Source organism: Branchiostoma lanceolatum, chromosome 8 (assembly GCF_035083965.1).
Source record: "Branchiostoma lanceolatum isolate klBraLanc5 chromosome 8, klBraLanc5.hap2, whole genome shotgun sequence".
Taxonomy (NCBI): domain Eukaryota; kingdom Metazoa; phylum Chordata; class Leptocardii; order Amphioxiformes; family Branchiostomatidae; genus Branchiostoma; species Branchiostoma lanceolatum.
In genome coordinates, this window is record NC_089729.1 from 8,070,508 (window position 1) to 8,094,132 (window position 23,625).

The 23,625-nt window shown below is 38.6% G+C and overlaps 1 protein-coding gene across 2 annotated transcripts in view; it reads right to left on the bottom strand.

Moving 5' to 3' along the window:
- Window positions 1-4,787: 4,787 nt before the first annotated feature.
- LOC136440922 (uncharacterized) overlaps window positions 4,788-23,625 on the bottom strand; it is a 39,832-nt gene continuing 20,994 nt past the window's right edge. Inside the window, exons 6-10 of one of the 2 annotated variants that reach the window (XM_066437106.1) lie at window positions 11,540-13,179; window positions 8,694-8,782; window positions 7,180-7,241; window positions 6,361-6,440; window positions 4,788-5,983 (exon numbers count right to left, since the gene is read on the bottom strand). In XM_066437106.1, the coding sequence (XP_066293203.1) occupies window positions 5,753-5,983; window positions 6,361-6,440; window positions 7,180-7,241; window positions 8,694-8,782; window positions 11,540-13,179 (2,102 nt within the window). In that variant the 3' untranslated portion in view covers window positions 4,788-5,752. Of the gene's footprint in view, window positions 5,984-6,360; window positions 6,441-7,179; window positions 7,242-8,138; window positions 8,783-11,539; window positions 13,180-23,625 lie in introns of both variants that reach the window. The other variant, XM_066437105.1, reaches the window with a different exon arrangement.

Here is a 23,625-nt window from a genome sequence, read left to right on the forward strand (position 1 = left end):
TGGTAGGAAACTTAGTTATGTTCTTTGAATAAAGATACTGACAAGTTGAAAACAGTGTATGGTTTTGTCATTGAAGAAGTTTAAAAAAAACATGTTAATTTTGTTCAGGTACCTGTACCTAAACCTCTGTACCGACACCTGTACCTGATGTTGCGTTTAGGTACGCAGCACTACCCTTAACATAACATAGACACCACTTCTTAGTTTTTTCGAAACTTAAAGTGATGCCAATATTCATATTGTGGTCCCAAAACTCACTAAGAATGTCTGGCCTATTTGTTGAAAAGGAAAATTGGAAATAGTTTTCATCAAAAGACTTGGTGTTGATATGCAAAAAGGATGACTGCCTAGCACATGGTTATGGCTGTTTGCATCTTTTCTGTATAAGCCTGCATGGATAATTAACCTGAAATGATGACTGTTCTAGTGATAAATTGAAATTAAGATGCCTATCTGAGGACCATGAAAACTTGTCACGCCTCCGACAGGTATCTAAACGTAGATTTGTGTTTTCCCGAATCCTCAAACAAGAAATCAGAGATTTCAAACACCCCAGGAAATATGCAAGTTTTTGTGAATTTCTTGTCCACTCCATTCTGTCTAACGTAACATGACCTATTTAAGTGCAGGAGTAGTTTACGTCCAAATTGGGTCATGTCCACATGTCGCGGTGTATTATGCCAAAGCCTGTTCTCATGAGAAACAAAGAATGTCATAAGTATGATCCTCAGCCATCTCTCTCTTTTATACAAAACATTTAAAAGGGTTTACGTCCAGCGACATAATAGAATAAACTCCTGAACCAGTAACAACAAGTTGCACGGAAGCGTCATGCATGACGCATTTCATATGTAATTCGACACCGCATATGTCATAATGTTTTTCTAACTTACACGATAGCTACTATCTTTTTAAAGTAGCTGACGTTAAACCTTTCTTTGATATGCAGACTATCCATGGTGATTCGAGGTTTGAAACTCTTGCCAGTTTTAGGAAGGTTTGATACAACCTAGCGACCCCCGCTCAGATGATACATTTTTTTACGGCATAACATCATGGCCATGCATTTATCACGTGGACGCCACGTGCTGCTGATTTTGGGGAAATTCACAATACAAAAATTGTTTTGTTTCATCGCGTCGGGCAAGCCGGAAGGACAAACATAGTGACTTTACTATCATTTGTCTGTAGACTACTTTCGACAGTTACTGTGCACTTTTTGCCGGTGCCGGTGCATAGCGCTAGAAGGGAAAATACTGAGGTGGACGATAAAGGGTAAGCCTAGCTTAATTGTACACCATATACCCCAGTATAAATACATGCTCGCATGGCGTTAAACAGGCGGAGAAAAACTTACAGACCATGCATTTTCTTGTTAGAAGAGCTGATATTTCTACCCATGGGTTAAACATTTGGCTCTGTCCGCGCGGTTTTAGGATAAATAACGTTTTTAATAAATCGGACGTAAACTGGTCATGTTACGTTACATAATATGTTTATTTATCTATTTATTTATTTATTTCACTTCTCCAAAACTGGAAGGCATGGCGGAACAGGTGTAACCCCGCAGAGGTCACCTTTTGAAGGCCGCCATGTTACATGTATGTTCTTGATCTTGATTTGATACTGGGCAACACCCCTCTTGTTGGGGTAAAGCGCCTGGGGGAGTGCGCTGCGCTTTTATTGTCCTCTGAGGTGCTGGAGCACCGCCTCCTTGAACTTGGGAGGGTCAGCTATCTCCGTGAGGCAATGAATTCCAGTCTCTCACGATGCGAGCTGGGTAATAAGAGTATCTATAACAGTCTTTGTGAAATGGTAGACTCTTATATGAGTTTTGATTTGAGAATCGCGATTGGCGCGGCGAGGTGACAGATGACGTTCGACCGGTAGGGCTATCTTATGTTGTCTTGCCTTATGCAGAACTGTAAGTCTACTAGCTGTCCTTCTATCCTTTAAAGTATCCCATCCCAAATCGGAAACAAGTTTAGTAGTACTATCATAGGTGTAATATGAGTTTGTGACAAATCTAGCCGCTCTTTTCCGTCCGAATATTGTATCCAGTTGTTTGAGTGACTATTGTTGGTTCGCTTTTGATTAAGGTAAGAATTTTGTTTCCTGAGTTGGAACTTGCTTCGCTAGCCTTTACCTTTACCAGGTTCCCGCGGATCGCTGGAAAATAGTAGAAATTGACCAAATAAGCTAGTTCACGGTTGCTACTTACGCATGTGCAGTGTCACAAGGTGAAGGGTATGCCTACAAAACACCTCACCAAAACTCATCCGAGTCAAATATGCAGTTTGCATGGGCCAAGGACTGGCATTCACGTCAACGTTTTTACATAGGGTTCAAGATTTGGGGCGCACTATTTTTTTTACCACTACTTGCTGCTACCTTGTAAACAGTTCTCGTCTCCACATTGTCCAGACTTGCATAACAACGGGTTTTGTTTACGTCTCATCATCGTCTCGGGGCCTTTACTAGTACAAATGTAGCTTTGACACTGCACATGCAACCGTGAATGGGCTTGTACATTGTAGTACGGTACTAGGGGAGTCGGTGAGAGAGGAAGGGAAGGCAGCCATAGGATGGGGGGGGCACGTGTTATGAATTATGATACAGACAGAAAATAATTAATGATTTGAAGCAGTTGTATATGTAACGTTATGTGATCTGATCATATGACGAATTTCCAACAACATACATTTTTGTTGATTTTCTGTTCAATTTTTTTTAACGAGCCTCTACATAGTCCTCCAATAGAGCATTTGTATCTACACTAGTCTATCTGGAGTGTGCATGGATAGCACTTTAAAAGCTGTACTTTAATTTGAACATCAAAGAAGTTAATTTCTAGGTTCCTGTTTACAAATTTATTGTTAATTTTGAATTACATTGGATGTTTTATGAAAACAATACAGTAACTTTTATTGTGTGTCTGTCCTTTGCAAAAGCTAACATCTGCCTTTTAAAGGTAATGGCAATGGCATCCAAAGAACGGGGCCATATTAAACAGCAGATGATCTCTCATCTACACTGGTCAGTGGAAGTGTACTACTACTACTTCACACAAGTCAAGTTAAGGGCCATAACCATCTTCTGCTGGTGTGTTGGGAGACCGATGACACGCCTCCCACCTCACCAGAGTATCAACCAGTGTGCCTAGTACGTCAAATTGTTGTTTACCTTGTCTTTTAATTGTTTTACAGTTTTGCTATAATATTATTTCCATCTAAAAGTTTAAAGTATTTATCTGCACAGGTAATGTTGTCTCAAACGCTTTATCATACCAAGTTAATTGCAGACAAATACATTCCGGCAAGACCAAGTAAATAATTTCTGCACGCTGTGTTATATTTCTGTAGGTGTGCAAAGTCACTGGCATTGCAGAGAGGATGAAAGTCAAGAGGAAGATGGAGAGACAGAAAGTACATGTAAACAACCGACTTTCATGTTGGTGCTGTTTTATTAGATACTTAACAAATAGAAAATATGAATCTACCTTCAAACTTTAATCTTAAAAGTTGAATGAATCTACACGGTAACACCTAGCCTGAACTCAATCAAGCTCCTGTAACGGCTTGCCGCCCTGTAACCGCGGGGAGGGGACAGAAATCCCCGGACAGCTGGAGTTTGCGTTATACAGACTAGGTAACACCTATTTAATTGCTAAGTCTAATCTAATTGCTAAGTACAGGGTAACTATAAAGTATATTGATACACCTTTTGCAATTTCTCTGTAGGGAAGTGAAACAGCTGGACTGCAAGTACCTGCCAAGTGCCAATCACTCAGGCATCATCCACTTAAATGAAAATGAACAACCAATGGGGCTGAAGGTATAAAGGTTACACACTCAGTTATCACATTCTCTTAGAAATTTCAAAGTCGAAAGAGGACATTACACATTGACAACCTTTTCTATGTACTGTACATGTATATGAAGGAGACCCTTTTTTGAAATCTGGTCAGTTGTACAGAGTGGTCCAAGAACAATTAATGTTGTGCCCTGACAAACTCACTACTTTTCCCTGTGCCTTGTTTATGGCTGTTTTACAAGCTCCTTAGATGGAGTTTTTTGTCTGTTTAACTTTCATGTACAGGGGGTAATACAGGGGCCTACTGCAGCAATGTTTGACTAAATTTTTTTAAAATCAATTTTCAATCTATGACAAATGATTATTTGTATAGCTTCATCTCTGGATGGCTGACGTGACACCTGTTGAGTTATTGAGAACTGTTGGGAACTTATTGTCCGAGATCTTGTTACTAGTACTTAGGATATCATGTCACAACCATACCCTGCATTGTAATGTTTGACAGTGGTTGGTTCTAAACTTGGGTTTGCTTTGTACTAGGCATTCTGGCTGTACTATACCAAAGTTCTAGTGTTCGATTTATCCAGCATATTACCTACACTACAAGGTCTGTCTTTTCCCTCTATATTCTACGGTAGTGCTACTATCTGATTACGCTGTCAAAGGGTTTCCTGTTTACAAACAAGATGTCACTGATATTCAGATGTCATACCAGCAGAAAAACGTCTCCACAGTACTTTCTGGTTGTACACCACTTTGGACAGACTTTTGTCTGTATGGATATCGATCCCATACAAAATAGAATAGATTGGAGAGGGGTAATTACTTATAATTGATCTAGTAAATAGAATGCTGGATCCTAGAGTATGCAGATATTACCGGTATACAGGTCAAAATAATATTTATGGGGTGCAAGACACTAAATGATTAAATCGAATTCCAGTCATGCAACACATAGACACCACAACACAGTATTTACATCAACACCATGATAACTTTTATTTGATTTCGAAACGGAAAAAGAGCGCAACCTAAACAATTTGCTTGACAAAATAAGCTGGCAATATGAAATGTATGGAACCTGAAAATCCATTTATCTTCCCAACACAAAACTTGATACTTAACAGAGAAAAGCCTGCATTAGACCAATGATTACAGTAACAGTTAATTACATGTTGACGATAGCGATATCAAAATGGCATCTAGACCAATGTACTGTTTTTACAATTCACATAGTGATGTGCCAAAATGACGCATGCTGTCAACGGAAAACTATTAAGGTTAGATATAACAACTTTCACCAACTCATGGGTTTTTAAGTTTGTACTATTTCTACTAATGTTAAACCTGGTACCTATCAGGTTAAAAACAATATCTTAAGTGCAAGAATCACAGTAAAGATAAAGATGTTGCAATTTCTTGTCAATAACTTTGGGTGAATGGTCTACCACTACTGACATAGCCTGAAGTGCACACGAAACATTTTGTTTTATCTAGACTGAGGCATGCACTAGTTACAATTAATGGGCTGAACTGTCCGTTGTGTTTGGTAGCTTCATGTCCCATTGTGCCCCTACGATTTTGTCGATCATAGCGAAGTCTGGCGGAATGTTTCTTCCATTCTGAATAAGCTCTTGTCCACACTGAGATGCACTTGTGTCCAATCTAGAAGGTATTCTGGTGTGCGTTTTTGCTAAGACTGTCCGTTTTCCTTCTGATGCAGGTCCTGACACTGTCAACAATCCTCCCTCAGCCTTACACAATGTAGCGATGATTGTATCATGAGCATTAAATAACAATTTAACTAGTGAGATTGGCGCTTATGCCAGAGTGTACACCACACCGCAGCAGAGGATCCCGTGGAGTCACTTCGCTTGATTCGCTTGACACGGGACTACTGTGGGTGTGCCAGTGCCGTCTTCTCCTTGAGCTGCTTCTTCTACAGACAATCTTTCATTAATGGGGATAGTCCTGCGATGGCAGTTTTATATGCCGGGCTTCTGTTTGGATGGACTACTTTGGGAGAGTTGATTGATTTTTCTAACTGTCTTTTCTGAAAGGACTTCCTTGATTCCTCCGTGAAGTCTCTTCTTTGCTCTGCTGTCAAGGTTTTCCATCTTTTTGATATTTCTCTCGCGTTTTGGATGCAATTGCCTCGTTTCATGTGCCCCTAAAGAAATAAAATGGAAACTCTGTTGCATGTATTTCTTGAAGGAAGGAACAATTTTGCTTTTAATAGCAAACGTCTGCACCAATGAGATTTAACCATGCATTTCTTATACGTGAAAGGAAGATGTGACTAAATAATTCTGCTACACATATATGTACAGCTATTGTGAATGGAATCACTGACATGATCAAAAATGTGTTTTGAGGCATTATTCTCACTAGTTACAGCAAGCTGATCTATATTTAGTAACATAGAAATTGCATCAGATAGCAAAATGTGATCATATCATTATTCATGCGTAACATTTGCTTACAATTATAGCTTTCTAACTTTGCATGCAAGTATGTCCGTCGTCTGCAATAAGTACAATTTCTCACCTTTAGTTTTTGTGATTCCTTTGACACGAATCTTGCCCATATTGAAAGCCGTTTGGTACGTTTTCTTTTAGTTTTCATCACTGTTAAGAAGAAAAAAAACAAAGCAAATAATTTAATCATTGTCCTTATTAACAATAAGGAACTTATATACAAGCTACTGCAATGTGCAATGCAATGTAACAGTTTTGGCATGTAAGCATTGTAACATCTACTCTCATAATTACACCAGGGTACTAAGTAGATAATTCTGCCACCCTGAAAAAACATGTCCAAACATATCGTACCCAACGTTCCAAGCATAATGCAATTTTGTGTATCTTAACTCTGCATTTTACTGGGGGACATTAGGCTGGAGATCTTTTTGGACATTTTTTTTCCCAGGGTGGCAGACTTATTTACCCTGGTGGACAGATATCTGTAACTTATTTTTTAATGAAATGCAAGTAGTGTGCTATTTACAAGCCTTTTTTCTCTCTTCAAGCCTTTCTTGCCATCTTTAGTTATCTATAGTCAGTAACTAATATCTAGACATTTAAATATGACAGGAAATACCATGGACTCTAAATCAGACTTTCTGCAAATTCATTGCAGTTACAATATCGCCATGAAGTCTAAATAACAATAAATATCCCAAACGACCATTTGTTTCAGAATGAAAGGTTTAGTGTGATGAAGGACAATTTTGTTTCTTCTATCAAAAAAAGTTGACACTGTTCAGGTAGGTGAAAAACATGTACACAATCTACCGGTAGAAAAATTCTTCAGAAAAGTAAACAATTGTAATGTAACGTCATACTGTATATACTGAAGTCTATTTACCTTTTGGTTTCTTGCTTGCTTTCATTTTTCTACGAAGTTGTGTAATGGCACTTCGTCCTTTACTGAAAAAAAGTACAGGTCACGTAAGTCAAGAATGTCAACTAGAGCAGAAATCTATTCTAGATAGCAGGTGTTTCATTTTAGAGTAGAAGACAGGAAGAACTGAGTTTCAGTCAGACATTGTTAAAAGACAATATACATGTATAACTACACACCTTAGTCATGCACATGTACATACAGACATAGATGATGTGTCTAATATGGTTTGTTAAAGGTTACATTGATTCAATTACCAGAAGGACAACCATGTGCAATTTCCATCTGTTTCCAATAGAAGGTTTGCTACCATGCTGTAAATTACACAAAGCAGCTTGCCAAATTATACCATAAAAGGATATGTATTAAAACAGCACACTTTCCCTAACAAGTCTTCAAAATTCCAGGGAGTAATTTGTGTACCATCCTCAATGTAGTCATTTATTTGTCCAAACTGGCAGACCACTTTGATTTCATATTGAGAGCGAATATTTTTTTAAGCATTTTTAAAATTATTATTTATGGGACCTTTTGTAGAAAGGTGCATTATATGTTAGTTGTGCCATGCATACAAGGAGGCTTTATATCAAACCTCCTTGATACATATACATTGCAATACATTGTATATTGGAGGCAGGTCCTTACGGGGGTACATTGATGAATAGAAAAGGATTGTCGTGTAAAGTTTACATAACAATCTTTTAGAAAATAATGCCCACTTATGGAGTGTAAAACTCGAATTTCGAAAAGTCACTTGTCAAAATGGGTGTACAACTGGAAATGCTCATCCTCTTTGATATTTCTACTTTGTTTTTATCACTTCTTAAATTTCAAACATCTATATGATACCTGGCAAATTCCTTGCTCTCTGGGGCATCCCATCTAGAGAAGGATAAGCTACACTGCTCAGAAGTTATACTTACCCGAAATACAAGGACTCTGGTAATGTCTCCTCAATGCTTGCCAGGCATGTTGATGGTGCTTTTTGAAGCGATTCCAGATTTAGGAAGTAGTCATGCTTGTCCAAAGTACTTGTCAGTTTGATACAATCTAGCACATATTGGAACGACAGAATCTTCCATTTCCGCTGAAATGCTTTTATGATGGTATCATTTGGTTGTGGAGCTCTTGACGCACGACTTGTCAATCTGCTTGCATTTTTACAGCTGTCCATTCCTTTGTCTATTTCTTTCTGTGTTGTTAGAACAGTGATGTCAACTGAAACTCCACGAGGTGGTACCTTGTCCATGACTCTGCCCCCATTCTCTCTTATCATAGCACACAAGTCCTGTTTCTTCCCACAGTTTGCTGGAATTCTACCACTTAGGAGAAATGTATGGTTCTCCAGGGGTTTCTTCAATGAAGGTTTTTGGTCAACCTGCTTTCTGTTTTTGATCTTGGTGGTATAAATTTGTCGCTGAAGGTATCCTCGGCAATGTGCAATTATGCCATTCCAGAACATATGAAGCTTTATGTACCTTTCGAAGTTATGGGATGCCTCTACAGCTGCAGGAATTTCAGAGTGCTTGTGTTGACCAATGAGGTAGCGCAGGTTCCTCCACATCCACTGAAACAACATTAATATGGTGTCTGGTTTGCCTCTTCCGCCACCGCGGGGTGTGTGGGAATAGTAGAAACACATATGCATATAATGAACATGCTCTGGTCCTTCTGTGGAAAATCGCATCATTGACCTGCATGGTAATTTCTGTACTAAACGTGGAACTACATCTATCATTTTCATCATATAGGGTGTGAGCTCTGCTCCTCCATACAGATGGCAAAACAGTCCGTGAAATATGTCAGCATATCTCTGATACTTTTCAATTTCTTCATTAGTGAGGCCAACTTTTAAATCAAAAACATCATTTTCCTGTGCTTGCTTGTCATGATGTGCCTGTTTTGGATCGGAATCATGCCTTAAGAACATATACATCATTCCAATGTTGTAATACAGTGCTGTTTCAAGTTCAAGTTCAGTTATTATGGTTGAGTTCATCTGTGTCACTTCTCTGAGCTTTTCAGGTAGGGTATTTGTCTTGGCTTTTTTTGAAGATACTCCCTCCAATATGGGGACAAATGATTCTTCAAAGAATTCTACTGGGCAAATTGTGACATAGGCATCCGTTTTGTTAAAGGATATAGGATATTTTAGCGATCCATTTGACTCAAGGTCGATTGAGAAATGCCCTGACTTTACCCCTCTTGAGTTCAGATTTGCTGTTAGGTGAGCCAAACTGGAATTGCGAAGATGGATCCCTTCCTCCCCTTTGAATATGCTTGATAACTGAACAGACTTCATAATTCTTAAGGTTATGAGCTTTTCAGCAATTCTAGTAATAGCATGATCTATGTCAAAAACAACTCTTTCAATGGGTATTGAAGGCAACAGTGAAGTTGGATGCACCCGATTTATCACTTTTTCAACACCAGACCGTAGACCAGTGTGCACAGAAACTTCCCCCTTACCGTCCTTATTATCATACATATAAATGTTGTAGCCATCATTAGTGGTGCCACCGAGACCTTTCTCTGCCAACACAGAATCCAAAAATGGAGAGTCTCCAGTAAGATAGAATTTGTAATCAATGTCTTTTTGCAACTCAGATATGTTTTTATCCAGATAACCAGGGCCACCATGGCCATCACCAATGTTTGTTTCTAAGTTCATTCGGTTGTCTTTTCCATAGAATATTTGAAATGGCCAAAAATGTTTTGTACTGTGATATTTGATGCCTTGTGTCAGCTGTTCATTATCTACATTTTGCATTCCGAACATTACTGTTGCCTTTCTCCCATAAGTTCTTGCGTCACCATACAGTTTCCAGTTTTGAGATGTCTTAGGTAACCAGTAGTACAAAAATGATAGGCATTCTAAAAGTCGCTTTGGACATATTTTCCAGCCAGTGGCAGTCCTTTCAGGGCACAAAATGGTCTGAAACTCACTTTTATAAGACTGTTTACATGTGTCTACCTCCTTACGTGGTGCAAAAATGAATGGTATCTTTTCTCGGAGTTTGTTAAAAAGGTCATAGCCTTTGAAATTGTCGGCCAAATATATCAGCTCTTGTGCACTTATGTTGTATTGATAACTATTCTTAAAGAATTTTTTTGATATTGTTTCCAAAGCTGTGTATTCAGTCTTCTGTTTTTCAGTAGTCTTACTAGTATGCTTTTCAGTTGCTATATCTAGAACATATTCAATGTCCTCTATACATAATGCGCCTTGCCATTCTTTTTTACCTTTTCCTATATTTGTGGATATGTCATAAGCCATCGCTTTAAGGAAGTCCTCTTTGCACCCCATGTGTACTATTTCTGCTATGCTTTTAGTCATAATTTGATGTTGCCTAATTCGTTTTTCTAGTGTTGTGCATCGAACGTATTTGCCTCTTTGTTTCTTTTCATACAGGTCTGAAATATAAGATGATGTTCGTTTCAAGGGGGATCCAATAACAGTGTTTACATTTTCAGTCTGAGTTTGTCTGCTTTCAAATTCTTGCATTGCCTCTATATGCTTTGAAGATTTCTTCTTCGTATCTAAAACTTCTGACAGCAGATGTTTTTTCAAAATCGATGCCCACTGTTTTCTTATGCCATTATTGGCTGAGTACTGATGGAACATTGTAGGTGGCAAGGAGAATAAACAGAAGAACCCTTCAAATGACACTGCTTTCACTGATTTCCCATCTTCTGTTTCGATTTTGATAATGTTTTGGTTTAGATCTAATCCACAATTGACAATGTGATTGTAGATTCGTTTGTATCCTCTTTTTTTGACATTGATTTCTTTGCTCAATCCCAAAGCTTCTAATGTTTCAGTTAAGTTGAAACATAAATCAGAGTTAGATTTTAACCAATATTGAATGCTTTTTTTTCTCATGCTTTGGAATCCTTGAACTTCCCCATTCAGAAAGCCAGACATCATATAGCATGTTTTTTTAAGTTTCTTAGGATCAACAACAATAACACTCTTTTGGGGTTTCCCCTTTTTTTTGTCAGATCTCTTACTGGTTTCCCCATCAGTTTTGCTTTTGTTGTCTTCCGCAACTGTAGTGACTTGCTCAAGCATTGTTTGCTTCACAATTGGACTTTTAATCCTTTCTTCTGATTTGAAATTATTCTTTCTATCCCTTGTATTCTCAGAAATGGCCTCCTTCATTGGGCGTTTTTTAAGATCTAGGGATTTCTTTGCTTTCCTTGGTCCTGGCAGTACAACATTTTCTTTTTCATCAAGGTATTGTTGTCTTTCTTGATTTCCTTTGTGGTCGTTGACCTTTGATTTGAACTTTCTATCCTTTTTACATGAGACAGTGGCACTTACATCAATTGTTCTTCCGACGACTGAGTGGACACGGGGGGTATCTTCCTTCCTCAGGGCTCCAGACTTTCCTCTCTGTGTGAGCAGGTGGCCATTTTCTTTATCCCTTGTCGTTGTAGATGATTCTCTTCTCATGGGCATGATTTGGCTGGTTGTCTGAGCTAACTTTCTGCTAAATGTGGCCCATGGCCTCCAAACACTGGTAGCTGAGTTTTCCACCGAGGATAGTGGAACTCTTGTTTCATCATTGTCACTTACTTCTGTATCCATATCTGACACAATATTTGCAGCTTCATGATTGTCACTTACTTCTGTAATCATATCTGACACAATATTTGCAGCTTCATGATTGTCACTTACTTCTGTAATCATATCTGACACAATATTTGCAGCTTCATCATTGTCACTTACTTCTGTAATCATATCTGACACAATATTTGCAGCTCGCTTGTAGACAATCATGTGTAGAAGGTTACCCGGTGCTGTTGTCAATACATCTCCTCCTTGATCAAAGATGTTGGCAAGAGTATGTCCCTCTTTAACAGGAGCAGGGCACATATCATCCACCTCATATAGCAGACCCCCCCTAGAAACAATGGCAGTAAAGTGGCCAGGTTTGGCTCGTATGCCGCCCACAACTTTGTAGGGCTGTTCCCTTATTGTCATATCCTGTTCAATCCTGACGCCACATAGATTGTCCCATCTTCCATGTTGTGGTACATAAGGAACTTCTACAAATAAATATTCCGGAAGCTGAATATCTTTTAACTCACACTTCACACTTTGACCCCCACATGAGGAGCAGTGTCCTACACCTTCTCCCCTGCCAATAATTGTATTAATCGCACTTTTCATACTCTTGTCCACATCAAACAAGTTTGCTGAGGGTACAAGTGGACAGTATTCTCTGATGTCTTCTTTTCCATGGTTGCATCGGAGGCAATGCCGACTGAAAGTCTTTGTTAGTGAAAAATACTTCTTCTCCCAATCTGTACGTGTTATGTGAGGGAAAAGTTCATCTATACAAGCTCTCATTGTTCTACCTGCGAAAGTTGCGACATTTTGAATGGCCCATTCCCATGTAGTTTCGCGAGCTTCTTGTATGTCATTTGGTGTGATGGCTTTGTCTCTAGCTGTGCAGGTGGAAAGAACTTTTGATAGTAATGGTCCGAGGTTGTTTGTTAACTGACTGAAGTCTGGAAGCTGCTTGTATATGGAGAAGAAGAAAAGTTCGAGGAAGGAATCAATAGCGCATGAATACTGCCCTGAGGTGGATAAGCAGGTGTTCTTCAGACAAATCGGTGTTTTGGGTTGGCCTCCTTCCATCAGACATTTTAGGTTAACTGTGCTGTTTCCAAAAACTGAACAATCCCCAAGCATTGCATTTTCCGGTAAGTTCCATCCGTCATGCACCAGCTTGTACTGAGCATGCTTCGGAGATAAGATGTTTTCTTCATACTTCTTGATGGCCTCCTTTTTTAGATGTTTTACCTTTGTTTTGGGATCATACTGAACATACAACACCCCTCCATTGGGCAATATGCACGAAGTCATCATTCCAGCTACATTATTTTGCTTATGATGGTCCTGTGCCCAGATGAAAGCCAGAAGTACCAGAGCAGTCATTCCAAGTAGTCCTAGAACTGAAGAAAGTCAGAGACAGTGTCATTAGAGTTGTTTGAAACATTTTCTTTCATAAAATGAGTAGGATATTACTTTAACTTAAGCAAGCTAGGAATGCACAAGTCCTAATTTGAATTGCTTAGCAAATACATTGTAGATGATTAATTTCTATAGAAATATCAATCTAGAATTCATTGTGTTGGTACCAACATGACACATGCCAAGAATAAGTTTCTGTCATTTCACATTTAACGATTGAGTATCGTGCACAAATCATGTCTAACAATGGACTTTTTTCATATATCATGTAGATATCATGAAGTTGACGTCTGAGGCAATTGCATGCATTACATACAGTATAACTTCAGACAGATGGCTGAAATTCTGATAATCAAACTTAATTATTGAACCAAGATTTAAACCAACTAAAAACTTCCTCATCGATTTGGCAATCATTAAACTTTTTATCTGCAGTACTGTTGAGATTATCTTTTATTTGGTTAATTATATCCCTTTTTCGATAACCAGAAATCTATTCAACATTCATTGGCAGAAGTGTATGCAAGAGCTAGATTGTAGTCTTCTTGTAGTACCATAATGTTTGGGATGCTTTTAGTGTTTGACTTGTGACTCTATTCCCATTAAGTTCCTATCTAAGGACCCTAATATTTTAAGTTGCTCATCTTAACCACTAAAATGACACACATCATTCAAATCATTAGTTTGAATAAAGGGTTGGGAAAAATATCTAAACAAAGAAGTCTATTGAAGCATTTCCTTATACATGTAAATTGAATAAGCAACAGATAGCGTTATATCACAAAGTTCCAGTTTTAGACTGGCGTTTGGTGACCTCATATACCTCCATATACATTTGTTAGCTTTACCGAGTGTCTGGAAACACTAGACCAATTTTGCTCTGTATGGAAATTATCAATAAATTAGAACAAAACAAAAGCAATGATCTTCTCTCAAAACGGAAGGACAACCAAAAATAAACACCTCTCTCAATTCTCAGGTTTAAGCTGGTTTACACATACTTATGAGTGGACATTACATCTTCAGGATCTTTTAGTCAGGCAATTAAACAGTTAACACTGAAATCTCTACGGGCCTCTTTTGAATTGAAATCAATATCATCATCAAACTCCAATCCATCAATCCCCCTAGCCATTGATCTGTTAAACAGTTTGGTTAGACCCATTCTACTGTAATTGCAGTTAACTTACTTGAATCAATGAATGTACAATGTAGAGATTTGATTTTCAAAGGGATTAAAGGAAGGTAAACGGCTGTTTCACAATTGAGTGTACCAAAGAGGTGTCACTGGGACTCAAAAATCAACTTTAATGTACATTAAAATTGATGTCGGCAGTTCAAAGGTACATACTTTGGGCATAGTATTCTAAAAGGTCTCTGCACGTTACGCATCTCGGTTACTGTGATACAGGTCTTTTATGTAAGGAGTCATTAAGGGGGTACGGACGGGACAACTGTAAGACTGTATGTAAAGTTACATACAGTATACCCAAACTAGAGTTCCACGACCCCATACCTTCGCCGACTGAAATCAGCTACTGCAGTTCCAAAAAAGCCGCTAGGGGCCAAACCTCCACAACATACTCCCTCCCAAGAGCTATCTACCATTCAGAAATCATTACAATAGCATTTCCAGAGCACAACATATCAAACCCGGAAGTTCCGCTACAGAACAATAGCAAGCCACTAGAGGGCCCCAAATCTAATCATTTCGATGTCTCAAGAAGACCTACCCACATATTAAGTATGAAGACAATCCACCCAGGCATTCTCGAGTTACACTGTTTACACACACACGAACGCTGTGCAAAGCATAACATTCTCAGCGAAGGTAACAATAGCCTATACTAAAGCGCTTTAGTACGGTGTAACAATGTTTTGAGTTAGATATTCGGCTGGACTGTGTTGTCATGGTAAGGGCATTGAGCCTTGAATCCTTGTTAACGTTTAAATGGCTTATCTAGGATGGGAACAAAGATCCATCAAGGTAACATAACCTGTCAGGCAACTGAATTATTGTATACTCTGTGGAACCATATGCACTGAGAGCGAATCGATACACAGAATAGAAAAGTTTCTTTCCGCTCTAGATCTACGAAAGGTAACCAACGTTATACATACTGTTCAGCCGTCTGATATAGAATATTACCTTTTTGAAGCAAGACTTATTAATCAATCAATCAATGAATCAACTAGAGTTCCACGACCTCATACCTTCGCCGACTGATGTTAGCCTTTTCGAGTGAATGCTTATCACTCAGTATGTAAATAAGGTCCTCGATTGCATGAATTTCAAGTGATCCTTTTCTCTACACAAAACACAGCATTAAAATAAAATCTTAGAAAAGAGGGCCATTGTAGCATTTCCTCATATATTATGTAAATGAGGCCATCATGATTTATGTCTGATAACGTCCACATTTGATTATCTCCCAAACGCCACAAGAATGAAATCCCATCATTTACCACTCTGGAATTATAGTATTTTGTCATAAATTATGCAAATTAGCTATTCGTTTGCATAATTGATATCTATCTATATTCCTCTCTTTCTCAGTTACATGTCACGTGTTTGACTACAATGGAATGCAAGGGTTTGTATACTTTTTCACATCACAGATCCTGATTTGCATGATTCTTATACGATCATGTAAATCATCACTCAAACTATATGTACATCCCTACAAATCATGACGATCCGTCATCACCTTTTTGAGTTACTAGTATTCTCTTTCAAAGTTTAAAACAAACCGCCATACGAGTTCTCCCAAGAGTTATAAAAATAATCACTGTAAGAATATTTTTGCTTAATTGGTATCATAACTTTTTTCTTTACTACAGAAAATAAGGCAATTTGTTGGCAATGTATTTACTTCAATTATGCCCTTATTTTCATAGTCGACATATCAATCAGTTTTTATCAAACCTATCCCTTCCAACAGGGAGAGCATTAGATCGTTTAAATGCCCGTGTGACCTCCCTGACCCCAAAACAGAGCCCTGCACCAGGCAAGTAAAGTATCACGTGTCCTCCAGGGACGTTTCACAGGGAGCCTGCGAGGACTAGGTCACCTGTCAGTGCAATTTAACCTGAATATATAATACTTAAAAATAGCAAATTGAAAGGGAATTGTAGATATTTCCTTATAAATTATGTTAATGAGGCCTTGTCATGCATGATTTTTGTCTGATATTGTTCACCTTTACTTAGCTTCCTAATGATACAAGAATGAAATTCCAATCATTTACTATTGTAGTATTTTCAATAAGTATTTTCTCATTAATTATGCAAAATAGGTAGCTATTAGCATTATTGGTATCTATCGATACCTCTCTCTTTTTCAGCTATATATGTCACAAAGTCATGTTTGAGAGTCCTATTTTGAAAGGCAGCAGATTAATAAACTTTCCTGGCTAATTATGCAAATTAGCTCCTGATTTGCATAATGAATATTCAATAATGTAAATCATTAATCGAGCTATCTACATACCATAAATCAAGACGATCCGTTGAGTCTAGTTATTCATGTCCAAAGGTCAAAACAAATAAATTAGAAACACCCGCTGCAGCTCTAAACAAGCCGCTAGAGGGCCCAAACGTGCACAACTTACTTCATGTGGCATGGACTATCTACCACACAAAAATCATGACCGTAGCTCTTGCAGAAAATTCGACCTCAAACTTTGAAGCTACACTGCAGTACCCAAAGTACCCGCTAGGAGGCCCATCATCGAACTTGACCTTCCCCTTTAATAAATCTACCTTTTCACTAAATATCATGCACAACCATCAACAGCTTCTCGAGTTATCCTGTCAACAAACAAATTCGCATACATAAACAGCCCACTGCAGTACCGCAGGAAAATGCCAGGTAACCCATTTTTGAACTTGAGCTTCGTTTTCACAATTTCTATGTACCCACCAAAAATCATGCAGATCCATCATCAATACGTTGAGTTATGTTGTCTACATACAAACACACTAGCAAAAAAAGTCCACTGGAGCACTTAAGGAAAATGCCAGGATAACCGTTTTCGAACTTGACCTTCGTTTCCACAACCGCCACTTACCTACCAAAAATCAGCAAGATCCGTCAAAGTTCTCTCGACTTATGATCTCGACATACATACGGACCCACTTTACAGCTGGCGTAACCGATAACATAACCTTACAGCGAATGCATACTTTCCCGGCGAAGGTAATGAAGAACACATTAGTCAAGATAAACATTATTCCTTATTATTTTCCATTACTAGTATCCACAACACCAGAAAATTGACTTTGGTTTGTAGTAAAATCTTGTTGCGACATTTTATGGTCATTTGTTGTTAGTCCATGTTACACCTTGCTGTCATTTTATGTGGAGAAAAAGGTCAAATACAAAATTTTAGAGTTCAGGCACTTAGATAGCCAAACTATGATAGAATTTCATTTTGTATATAAGATTCTAGCTTTTATACCTGGGAAAGGCATCAAGGAACTTTTGTATGATCATTTTATGAACATGATTGTACATGTATTTGGGGGTACGGACGGGACACAAGAGGTACAAATACTGTACATGTCTATAGGGACTTGTTCAAACCTTTTAAGACACATTTATTCACTAATATCAGTTGAATAAATCATATGCAAATACTGTAATAGTGTCTAAACTGAGAAAAAGCGAGCTGGACTTTCTAATTATAATATTATTCATATTGCACCATTAACAGTTCTACCTATTTGGCTTTGCAATTTACATGTATTTTTCCTTCAATATCAGCTGATGGTATGTACAATGTATTAAAGGATTCTAATTACTGGTCATATTGTTAGAATATTATTGGTAACAATAGCATAACATCTTACATCAAAACATGTACATACTAGTATTTGAGTTTGCTAAAACTAGTAAGAAGAGACGGGGGTATGGGGTTCTGCAAGACACAAAATGTAGTTTTAATGGAGTTATTAGCAGCCATCTTCCCACCAAAAGAATTCTAATTTCTAAAGCAATAGGACTACTTAAACTGGTATGTTTTGTTCTACGCAATGTTCTCTACTTTTCAATATCTTGAGAGAACCGGAACTGCTCTCTAAAGTTGGTGAGAACTGGATAACCAGATGTGGGCTATTGAAAAAATCTGTGAAGGAAAATGTTGAATTATATTGCTTTTACTGATACTTACATTTCAAGAATATTCTGTATGCTAGTGTACAAGACAACCTTTACCCTAAAGAGTACAAAAATATCTAGGTACACTGGTGCACCCACAGTCAGAAATTAGGTGCACAGCTCCAATTTTGGGTGCACATGCACCGACTATTTCGAGCCCTGACTCATTAACTATGTTTGTTTTGTCCTTGGCCAGATCATGGTCTTTCTCTACCTTGTGGGGTTTGGCACCCCCCTGATATAGTGGGATGGTCTTCAACTGGGTGTTAGAAGCCTGGAGGGCCTATCCAAGGGCTCTGATTAGGGGGGGTTATCTGGAGAATAGGCGTATAGAATTTGTCATGGATGAATCTGATGTCAGTTGACATAACTGGTTAGTATTTGAGGGTAACTTATTGTAGTCTGATGTTTTGATTCCTGAGATAATGACACCTTCTTTTTCTGAACTTCCCCATAGGGCTACATGCATTACTGCCATTTATTGTATCCCTTTAGTCTCCCCTATAGGAAATTCACATAGGATACAGGCAGACCATTTGGGTCTATTTCATGTAACACGTTAACAACTTGGCCTGCACGCACGACTGCTCATTTACATACAGCATGTTGTTTATCAACACGCGCTGACTGGTACAACTGGTAACTCGTTTGGGCATGCATCGTGAAGTTTATGGCAAAATAGTTTTGCTATTTCAACTGTTCCTAAAGACAAACATGGCAGACGCTAGACAAATGCAAGTTATTATGTGCCTCGGATTGCATGAGGACAGTGAGGGAGGGGGCCATCTACAATAGCGAAATAAGATGGAAACAAACTTAGCCATGTCTTATCTTAAGTCTATACAACAAGGGCCTGGATGGGTGAAATGACGACCATATCATATTTGCTCATCGGCAATGGATGCAAAATTGATTTGCCATCGCCTGTAGGCCGACGAAGCTATCATTGCCTTGTGTCACGGCTCGGAACGCCCGAGTTTGTCTTTTCGATGGGGAAACCGCCATACGTCGCATGATCCACCCTTCACCCTGGCAAGGGCATCAGACAACCCGAAATAATCGAACAAGTAAGTTTCTGTATCTCCAAAAAAAGGGAATTTTGAGAATTTGACCGTTAGAAATTTGTTAGTGCACACAGGCGCGTGACACTGATAGCGCACAGTCTGGAGGAGGTGCGTGTATTGCTATTGTGCGGTCTACCATAGGTAGGAAATTCGCGTTAATCGCCTTAACGTGATTTTAATTTTACTTTATTAGTACACAAATTAATAGTACACAATCCCAAAGTTCCAAACCAGTTCCAATTCACTGCTTTGTTAGTGACTCCGCATATCTGCACGGAGCATTGTCGCCAATGCCGGATAACTGCACCAATTTTGTTTAAAAACCTTGACGAGTTAACTCAAAAGGTGCGCTTAAAAACCCGCCGTTTTGACGCAGGCTCTACCGGCAAAATGGTTACTAGTACGGGGTGGCTGATGGTTACAGGCTGGCTGCAAAAGGTGTATCATAGTAAGCCTCCAAAAAGGCTGGTTCAGAGCCTGCTATGGAGGCTAGCCCAAGACGATGTTGAACAACAGCCTAAGACGTGTATATTTGTTTTCTGAGGCGTAAATGAGGGTGGTTAAGCTCAATAAGAAGGCCAATTGTTGATAAGGTATAAAAGAACACATATAGCAAGACGAGTTTTTCTTAACCACCCTGACATTCTTTTTGTAATCTAACTTTTGTCAGGCATTGTCAGGCACATAGTAAACAAGAGCTTTTAAAAAAAGCTGGCGTTTCGGCTACGTTTATAAGTGTGAATTGTCTTTTCCCTTTACTTGAAGTAAAATCTGGCAGAGGAAGTCACTCAAGGGCTGTTCAGTCTATAAGAAAAATTGTCATTTTGGGAAATGAGTACTGTTTTAATAGAGAAAGGCAGATTGGGGAAAGCAATTTTGAAGTTACGTCACTTAACTTAAGTGCTTTTGAAAAAGCTGGTCTTGGCCTACAACTTGTACTTATTTGTAAAATGTATAATAGGCTCATTATAAAAGCTATCAATGTAATTATGTACATGGCACGCAATAAAACATAAAATTTGAAAAAGCACCATTGAATCATCAGCACTATGGTAATTAAGTGAAATAGAAGTTCATAACAGCTAAGGTTCTATCTAAAATGACTACCAAATGTCAAACAAATCAACAGCTACCTCATCCGTATTATTCTGGTTTCCGCATTTACAACATTTCTTCCTTATTTTCCTGGGTAATTTTGCTAAAATTCATGAAAATTCCCATAGTTTTGTGCCGAGGGGCGCCACTTTCCACGTCCGTGTTGTCTGAATGAAGTCGATACTGAACAATGGAGCATTTGCTACTGTAACAAAGAATCGCTGTTTTGCAAACAACATCAAGAGCCTCTGTTTACATCGGGGATAGAAGTTTAGTGGCGAGTGTTTTGCAAGAATCATCTTACCGCGCATAGGAGCCGCTGCACGGTATTTTCCATTACAATGAACAGAAAAATTCGAATGCCGGGTTTGGAATCTATGAAGTCCTGTTCATAAGACAAAGGCCTTGTATATATTAAATGAATATTTAAAAATAACAAATATAAAATATTTCTTTATTTATTAATGAAAAAAAATGATATTCATAAATATGATATTGATAGATTAATATAATATCAATATATATTTTTGATATTCAATATCTAAAAAGAAAAAAAAAATCCATGCACGGAGACGAACCCGGATCTTCTGGGTCCGAAGTGCTTCGCGTTGCCAGATCGGCCAAGCTGCGGTACGTAACTATACACTCTGGACGTAATGCTATAACCTCACTATATGGTATCATTTATGCCGATTTTTGGTCGTTTTCTTGACGAAATCATTTTTTTTCTTCTGCAATCTTGTGGAATAGATGTAATATGGTCATTTTTCAGGATATCAAAGTCCGAAACCACAATGCAATGATATTTCCGAACAGTTGTAGCAGTTACATGCGGTCGCCGTCCTGTGTCACATGCAAATCTAGCGTGCCTGCATTTTCGTGCTCTCTTGCCATATAAGGCAACGGCTATACAAGGATTTGAGAACGTATTGCCATATAAGGTCTTATTGTGTGCGACACAGTGTTGAACCAAGCTTCCCTGGTTCCTTCCTTCTCCTTGCTTGAAGCATGCTTGAAGGTAAAAGCCAGGACATTGCGTTTCGGCGCGCATGCGCCGAAACGCAAAAAACACATAGGCTGAGGGTCACCTGGGGAATTTGGTAGAATACTGAATGCTTTTGGATACGCACGAGACTAGTGGGTATACTGTAACAAATATTCATTTCTACTTCCTAAAATTACCATCCATTGCAAAATAACTCCCCTCTCTGGGGTTTAGGACTCCTTTAAGGGGCGACCACTAGGGGTGGGTACCGGTACAGAAAATTCAGGTCAGGTCCAGGTCCTGAGGGTCAGGTCCAGGTCCGGACCTGTACCTAATTATAGTAGTGTCTCAGTACATCATATTTTGGAGAGCGAGACACAAGTTAAGGTCTTTGTGAGTCCTACAACTTATGTTCAAATTGTATATTAGAATTATCAGTGCATCGTCCCAAATTACGGTCACAACCGGTAAAATTCTGTATATTTCTATCTAAGTAGCTACTCTCACCTCTCAAATAGAAGTACCCCCTAGAATAGAAGAACCCCCCGGACAAAGGTTCTCCGCTATGACCCCTAACCGTGGGCCACGGTGCTTTCAAATTCAACAAGTGAAAATGTACGTGATACATGCATTTTCTACTTGGAACTTGAAGCAAGTGATCAAAGAAAATTGTTATATCATTTTATTATTACTGACAATCAGTGACAGATAGCTACATGTACAGTACTCAAATGTACCTGATCATATTTTCTAAAGACATCACCCCCCCCAAAAAAAAAACACAAATATGAACACACAAAAAATATGTCTATAAACTTTTCCTCCATAGCGTCGAAAACAAAGTGAGACGCTCGGATTTCGAGTTCCCGCGGTAAATCCCACAATATTTGACCAGAGATCGACTGTAAAAGTAGCTCAACGTCACAGACCGCACATACTAAGAAGTTACCCATTACGTGTTGACACTAGAAACCCGCGATGAACTGCTAAATTGGGAAAATCTTACGATTACTTAAAAAGATGAACCCTCTGAAAATATATATGGCCTTTTGTGTGTATCGTTACCCCAAAATATAATATATTTCCATGTGTTTACGGTATCATTTTAAAGATCGGTATCCGCGCTACACAATATGCTGCTAGTTTTACTGTCGCCATGCCTGAGAGTGGCGGCCGCGACCATGTTTCGCGATTTCGCGCTGTTGTTTACCGAATCATATCTGTCATATTTCTGCCGTTTTAGAGATTCTGTGGCCTCAAAACACATGTCACAAGGGAAGTTAAGTTATGATTGTTGTTTTAAGAGGCATTGCATGAGAAAACCAGGCAGAGTTGGGAAGATGGGGGTGGGCCAAATCGGCTAATACTTTGTATGTGTGATAGGTATGTTGAACTATCAACAACCATATAATTAAAACCCTCCAGCTATTTCTCGTTATGGAGTTCTGGGACCCCCCTCCGAGACCCTCGAAAATCCAACAATTTAAGGCTGAAAATTACTGAAATTGCAATGGCTACCCTGGTAATTCTGATAAAGATACAAACATAAGTTTTGTATTTACGTATAGAATGGGTTCCCTAGTTTTACCTACCAAAATTTGAAGGTGAAGCATTGAACTCGAGAGCGTGTAATAGGGGGTTACCTTTGAATTTTAGTCATTTTTAAGGGGAATTATCTGCCCTGGGCAGTGGCTTTGGAGAATGGTTTTACTGTTGCTGGAGAGAGGAACATCTACTGATTCAAAAACAAGCGTCGTAAATTTGGGACACTCATAACGCGAGCCGTGAATGGGGGCTCTTTATGGGGATTTTTCGGGTTTGGGGCTATAATAAATCAGGTAATGACATCTCACTGAGGGGTAGATTACGGCACTTTTTTCTTTTGCTGGGTGAAAACCATGCATTATTATCATTAAGTGCTGAAATGAATGTAAAATGTTGATTTGGGCTCTACATGGGGGATATAATTATAAGGATACTTAAAACGTGAATTAAGCTTGTTTTACCCCTTTTACAGTTGCTTTCTAAGACGTTAATTAGTAAGTTACTAACTAAATAAGAATGTGCAATTATGAAGTGCTCAATAGTGAAAAGGCTATGTATGGGGGTTATCAGGACTCCGCAT